Here is a 7,439-nt window from a genome sequence, read left to right on the forward strand (position 1 = left end):
TCCTGTCCTACCCAGGCTGGCCACAAGGATGGACTCTTAAAGCCCATTTTGTCCCAGATGATGTCCCTGCATTGTGCACAGGGCTCCTGCCCAGGGGAATGGGGTGGGCAGATCTGGGGCTATCCTGGGCCCAAGAAAACGGCCTCTCAACCTTGGTCTTCAGGCATGGCCTTCTTTTCCTCATGAGCCAGCTCATCCTGACACTCATCATTTATATGCAAATTAATATTTTAACCACTAATAGTGCAGACCCCTTTTGCCTCCCAAAATACTGCAAAATTTTCTCCCTTTCTGTATTCCCACCCCCCATCACAGACTGAACCTACCATGGCTCTGTGCTAACCCTAAATCTGGACTCACAGTGACCCTGACCCTGGCCATATCCTTAATTCTGACTTCAGACTAGCCCTCACCCTAACCCTGACTCTGTCCCCTAAACTTCCCTTTTCTGAGCAGCTGCCTTCTTTGATCTCTGCCAAATACCACCTGGGTTTGCAAGGTTTACAGCTCACTTTTTAAATTAATGAATCAATTATTTTTCACAGCTCACTCTCCAATGTTTTAGTGCATGTGGGGACGCACCTAGATCCAGTGAATTGGAATCTGGGGTGAAGGAAGGGTAATGGGAAAGTGATTTTTTTATTAAGTTTATTTATCTTGAGAGAGAGCGTGCACATGCCAACAGGAGGGGGCAGAAAGACAGGGAGAGAGAGAACCCCAAGCAGGGTCTGTGCTGTCAGACTCAAACTCATGAACTGTGAGATCATGACCTGAGAGCCAAAATCAAGAGTCAGATGCTTAACTGACTGAGCCACCCAGGCACCCAGAAAGTGATTTTTTTTTTTTAACTGCCCAGGTGATTCTGACACAGGCCAGTCCCACCCACTTCCATAATACACACTTTGGGCTTTCCTTTAGGGGTTCCAGGGAGGAATTCAGGGTGGGTTTGAACCCCCATGTAGGGATACCTGTGCTGACGGGAGTTTGTCTGCAGAGACCTAACTCCCAGGCACCATCATCACACCTGAGCTACTTCAAATGCTTCACTATACACCTGGCAGCGAGCCACTCCAGCATTCACTGGCTCGCTTGCTCTCTCTCTTTACTCATTCGTTCATTCATTCATTCCTCTCTCAACAGGGCTTCAGTGGATTAGGTCTGAGTAAGGTCTGTGGAATATATACAGCCTTTTGAGCCTTGGGCCTTGGATCCCTGGGGTCAAGCTGGGGTTTAGAAGGGCAGGGTGGGGACAGCAAAGCCTCTGAAGAAATGGGACCAAGACCTGAACCAGAGTATGGGCCAGATAGACTCCTGCAGCTCCAAGAGGAGGCACCAGGTCTGGGAATGGGAGCCAGGGTCCTCTCTTCCCTTGCCCCTGGGTGGGGGATGGGGGACATGGGCCAGTGGGCTAAGAGACCACTAGGCAGCTTCCAGGTTAATTAGCTGAGGACTTGCGCTGAGCCTCTGGGGTCACCCTGGGGGGTGGGCCTGAGAAGTGGATCCCCTCAAAGAAAAAAAGGAACTTCTTTCTCCCCCCTCCTTTCCCCCAACCTCTGCCTGAAAATAAAAGTCCAGGACTCTCCCAGTTCACAGTAAGTGCCCTTAGGGCTGAGGGAGAGTACATGATGGATGAAATGGGAGATGAAAGGCAAGGTAAGAGAGTCTTGCTGGAAAGTAACAATTCCAGGGTGAGAGTGAGGAGGTGGGCTATACGTTAGAAGTCTGAGGGAACATCCAGCCCTCAACCCTGCCTCTCAGCCTGTAGGCAGAAAAGCTCAGGGCTAGGGTAGAGGAGCAAGGATGACTCCTGGGCCACCCTTGAACCCTCCCCCAGGCGGCCCCAGAGGCTCAGAGTGCACCCTCAGCTACCTTCCTTGCACACTGCCTAGTGGCCGCTCCTTTAAACACCAGAGGAGAGACGCTGTGGGAGCTGGAGAGGTGTCACCCCGTGACGTGTCCACTCCAGGGGCTGGAAGTTCTCTTCACCCACCTCTCTGCCACCACACAGGACCTCGATGGTGACGGAGCAAGCTGGGCACCCCCGGACACAGGGCTGTGTACATGAGTGAGAATTACTGCAAACACATGTTGGCATAGGAGGCCACGTTCGTGGGGAGATACTGTGGGTGAAGGAGGCCATACGCAGTATCCCAGGGCCATCTCCCTGAAGTGAGACGTGGGCAGATGTTAGGATGGAGCATGTCCCCAGGGAATGGTTCTGAGTGGGGAGGGAGGGAGCAGCCAGGTCCTTCCAGGCTTGGCTGACAATGGACTCAGGCACCCGTTTGCACTGTGGTCAGGGGATGAAGAACATGAATTGGGGGCTGGGGAGGATGCTCCTGAACAGCCTAGTCCCAGCTGGTCACATTCATGGACAGAGGTGCTGGATGTCCTTGGGGTGGGCCTGGAATATTCCCCTCCCCTGCCCCTCACAGGCCAGCTGCTGGCCTCCAGCTCAGGGTATTAAACACAAAACCAAAATCTGCCCAGCTCGTTCACACCAGAGACAAAGAGAAATCTTGTTTGGTTTTTGGCTAATCTGAGGCCCTGCTCAACCCTGCAGCTGGACTCTGGGCATGTGCAGACATGTATTGTGTGTGTGCTTGCATGTGCTCGTGCGTGTGGTGGCCAACGCCAGGCCATGCACTCTGGGAACACAGATGGCTGCCCCCCCCTCCGAGGCCGGCAAGACAGTCTCCCTCCCCCAGCGGTGGGAGAACTGGGGAGGCTGAGTCCGGGTCAAGGAGCAAGGTCTGGGAAATCCCTGTAGTCGGAGCCCGTGAGGACTCAAGGAGGACTTAGGCCTGCCAGGGAGAGTGACCCCAGCTCCCTGGGGAGCCCTGAGAGTTCTCAATCCTAGAGTGCAGGGAGAAAGAGAGATGGGGGTTGTTTCCAAGGCTCTTAAATCCCTGGGCTCAAAGAGGACAAGTATCAGGCATGGGAGAGCCTCGCCACCTGGTGGGGACATGTGGTACTCCTCACTAAGTCCTGGCCAACCAGCCTGGTGGGAAGAGAGGGAAACAATCCCGATGGGGCAACTACACTAGGGTTGTGCTGGCGCTGACGGGTCTCACAGCCCCACAGGGGCAAGGGGCCAGGTGAGGAGATCACCCAACCCTCACCAGACAGAAGGGGCAGCTCAGGCTGGCCTGGCCCCACCTGCAGGAAGGAATCTTAGAGCTCATCTGTTCTAAGGAAAGAGAAGCTCAGAGGGAGGAGGGCCCTGTGCAGGACCCCACATCTGTTACAGTGGGAAGTGAGACCAAGGGTTCCTGACTTCAAGTGTCATGCATTTTCCCATAGGTCTTGTGAGTCCAGAACAAGTGGTCCAGACTGAAGTCCAGACCCACTGAGGTCCAAAACAGTGAGTTCTTGCTGTAGGTCAGCAAGGGGGCGGCATGTGGGCTCCAAGTGGGGCTCCAGATTGATCCGGACCTTGAGATGAAAAGGCAATACATACTATCCAAATCTATGGGTACCTACTGCGATGCTAGCACTGTGATGACCATTTACCAACATTAGGTCATTCAGTGCTCACAATGACCCTTTGAGGGAGGTACCATTTTTCAGATTAGGAAACCAAAACACAAGAGAAACAATTTGTCCTGGATTACCAGCTGGTAAAAGGCAAAACAGGGATATGAATGCAGTGCTTTTGACTCCAGTGAAGGCAAATGTTCTGCTGGGCAGAGAAAGAGCATGAGTCACTAGATCCCTCCTAGGGAAACTAGCAGGGCATTGCCAGCTCCAGCCCAGAGCCTGGGCTCCAGAGATGAGCTACTCAGGGTTCTCCTGGAGGAACTGCCTCAGTGCGCCCTCTGCTGTGCACGAAAAGGAACAGAGAGAGCTCCCTCCTACACCATCAAGTCGCAGGGCTGAGTCCTGGAGTTGGCTGGCAGGGACCATGGGCTCTCCTCCTAAATATGGGCCAGGGGCGAGGGGCTGGTTGGCTGGCTGTAGACTGCCACCACTGTGGAGCTCCCAGCTGCACATCCTATATCCACCGACTGGCAGAAGGATGGGTTTGGTCACACACCTAATTTCTTAGGGCTTCCCTCTCTTCAAATATTGCCCACCTCCTCCAAAGGCATGTTGGTGCCAAGCCCACCCCACTGAAGACTGGGACCATGGGCCAGATGGACTCTACCAGGAGGAGCCATGACAGCACCCTGAGGAGATGGGATCCATTCAGAAAACTGTCATGTAGGCAAAGGGTAGAATTGGGAATCCAAGAGGGCCAGGGAAGCTGGGAGTCAGGCCCTGAACCCTAAATACTCTTTGAATAGGTCCAAGATGAGGAAAGGGTAGTAAAGACTGGGTCGATATAGGTAAAAGCATGATGGAGGAACAGGCATCTGGGCATGTCCATCTCTGAACCAAGCTTGCCACTGGGTAGTGCTCAGTGACAAGAGGCAGACACTCCCAAGCCAATGCCCCTGGATATAAGGGCAACTCCCCAAGTTTGGGTTAATTGCTTTAGGGAATACCCCTGAGCCCAGCAAACCAGGAGTCGGTCATGGGCCCTGTGTCAGAGAAGGCAGGCATTAATAAAGGACAATCCACATTTTATCTTTATCTGCTTTTTTACACGTACATAAACTCTCAGAAGCCTCTTCCCTCCATCTGGGGGACAGATGGCAGGTTCTGGAGGGAGGAGGCATGAGAATGAAGACATGAAGTTCAACACAAGGTCCTGCTACCATGAGCACAGAGCATCCTTGTGTGCCAAACTTGCACCGTCCTCCCTCCCCTGCAGGCTGGGAATCTAACATGGACCCTCCTATTTGACATTAGCTCAGCCATGGACTGGCCATGAGACCCAACTCTTTCTCTTCAAGGCTTCGGCTTCTTGTGCTGCTTTTCCCACCCCTATAATTCTATTCCTGGGGAGAGAGAACACCAGTAACCCTAATTTCTCTCCCCCAAGCTTCCCCTAACTCAGGGCAGTCAACACACTCCTGAGAACTAGGACTCAGGCCACCCAAGTCCCTCATGCTGGCTGGCTCTGGGGGCAGGACAGTAGACATGAGTGCTTATCTGGGTAAGGCAGGATTGGCAGTACCACTGTGGCAGGGTGTGGGGGAGGCATAGGGCTCCTGGGTGTGCCTGAAAGAGGGGGAAGAAAGCCCCAGGGAGCCAAGGGCATTGGCTTATTTATCGTAGAAGTCAACGTGGGCTCCAGACTTGAATGTGTCCTTTTGCAGCAAGCTTAGCAGTTTCTGGGCTGACACCGTACAATCCACAAGCTCCCCTTTTGTCTTCAGCTCCTGCAGCCTTTTTCGCAAGTCTGGGTCCATCGAGGTCTCCCGGGCCAACTGCTGCATGTCTGTGTCCAGCGGACCTAGGGCATGAAGTGCAGGAGCTGAGGTGACATGGCTGAGGCAGGGGCCCCTGCTGTGTGTATGGAGAGTGGTGGAGTCAGGTCTGGCCACAGGCAATACCTCATCCTGGCTGACAAGGGTGGTTAGTGTCACCAAAGGGGGTCACCAAAAGGGTCAGGGTCATTCTGTCACTATTGAGTTCCAGACTCACAAATTCCAATGCCCAGTGAACATGGTATCTCCAGACCACTAGGTCTACCAGCAAGCTTATCACCTCCTGTCCAACCAGCACCTCCTCCTGCCTTTTTCATTTCTATTAATGAAGTACTCTTCTCTCAAGCTCAAAACCTCCATCCCTGTCTCCTCCCTCCCCACTCTGTTCCCACAGCCAACAAGTCAGCAAACAGGACCGATCTGCCCCTATATACGCTGATAATCAGGCCCTTTATACTCCCCTGGTTCTCTCCCTGTTCCAACTCCTCTGTAGCCCTCTGCTAAATGCCCTGTGAGACAGGTAGCATCTTCCCTGTTTCACATAAGGAAATGTGGTACAGGCCTGAAATTCAAACCCTAATTGTTCTCAAACTCTAGTCTCTCAGACTTTCTGCCCGCCCCCCCCTGCCCCCCTGCCCCCTCCGCCCAGTCCAGGCGACTCCCAACTCCCAACTCTACTCCCTATTCTGGCTAGCTCTCACCTCTCACTTGCTGGGAGTCTGTATTTCCCTTAAGGAGTGATGGTTAATGATTCAGGGACAATATACTCTGTGGATTCTTTCTTGGAGGGGATGGACTAGGCCCTTTGCCCATCCCTGAGGGGAACCACCCAGCCAGTTCTGGGTGACAGGGATGGTGGTAATGCCCCTCCTACCTGGGGCATAGCTCAGCACCCTCACACTAGGCTCCTCTGTGGCTAGGACCTGGAACATCATGTCTCGGGCTGCCTTCCCGGCACAGTATAGTCCCCAGCCCTTAAAGGGCTGCAGAGCACAGATGGACGAGATGTTAACCACAGTCCTGATGAGGCCAGGACTGTCTGGAAAGGCCTTCAAGATGCTGGAAGTCAGGCAGAGCATGGAGGTCAAGTTCAGAGCCCAGTAGTTGTTCACTTCAGCTGGGTCAGCCAGGTCCACAAGGCCTTTGGACACGTCCCCAAGAGTGCCTGAAAATCAGACCATAGGAATCACTCTGTGCAGATGGGTCTTTCTCTTTCCTCAGCCTTCTCCAAGTTCCTCCAGACACCCCCCTCCCATCCAAACCTAGAGGAATCTCCCTAGTGTTTCTGAAGACTTCTCCCTCTTTCCGGCTCTGCAGACACACCTGGGGTTGTTCACTCATCCCAAGCTGGAAACTGAAAGGGTGCATGCCCCGCTCTGGGCCTGGAGGTAGAACTCAGGCGGCCATTTGGAAAAACTGGTAATTTACTTCTGCTGGAAGACCTCATGCCCTGACTCAGGCCTCCGCCAGAGGGCGCGGAACAAGGAAAAGATCAGGAATGTTCTACAGGCATTTTGGAAAATTTGCCCTGAAACGGGAAGGGGTGGGGAGGGTAAGCCTGAACCGCACCGATGGTACCGAGCCTTCCTCCATACCTTGCTGAAACAACCAGGATTTTTAGACATCTTATCTGATTCCTAACAGTCACCTTTAAAGTTCCCTGCGGTTCGGGAAAGTGAGAAGGAGCGAGAAGAGGCAGGGGCATTAAGCACTATGGCTAGGGCTCCCCTGGGGAGTCCGCCCCTGCCGGCGGGCGTCTTACCCGCATTGTTGATGAGCAGCACCCGTTGCAACCCCTCGGGCCTGGGAAGCTCGCGCACGGCGCCGAGCAGCTGCTGCAAACTGTCTTTGACGCCCAGGTCGGCCGACACCCGCACCACGCGCAGGCCCGGCCGCTCGGCAGCCAGCTCGGCCTCCAGCTGCCACAGGGCCTCGTCGTTGCGGGCGCTCAGGACCATCAGAGAGCCGGGCGACAACAGCCGGGCCAGGAGCGGGGCCAAGGCGCGGCCGAAGCCACGGGAGGCCCCGGTCACCACGCACACGGCGCGTCCCAGGCCGCCCTCCTTGCCAACGACACCCTCCATGCCTCCGAACTGCGCCAGCTCTCGCCAGACCCGAGACTGG

General features: G+C 54.4%; 1 protein-coding gene across 1 annotated transcript; it reads right to left on the bottom strand.

Moving 5' to 3' along the window:
• Positions 1 to 4,548: 4,548 nt before the first annotated feature.
• Positions 4,549 to 7,399, bottom strand: SPR (sepiapterin reductase). Its single transcript, XM_058683712.1, has 3 exons — positions 7,078 to 7,399; positions 6,190 to 6,480; positions 4,549 to 5,341 (listed from the first exon to the last, which is right to left on the bottom strand). Exons 1-3 carry the CDS (start codon positions 7,397 to 7,399, stop codon positions 5,151 to 5,153), a joined length of 804 nt encoding a protein of 267 aa, XP_058539695.1. The 3' UTR covers positions 4,549 to 5,150.
• Positions 7,400 to 7,439: the final 40 nt, after the last annotated feature.

The sequence above is a fragment of the Neofelis nebulosa genome, chromosome 9 (genome assembly GCF_028018385.1).
Source record: "Neofelis nebulosa isolate mNeoNeb1 chromosome 9, mNeoNeb1.pri, whole genome shotgun sequence".
NCBI lineage: Eukaryota > Metazoa > Chordata > Mammalia > Carnivora > Felidae > Neofelis > Neofelis nebulosa.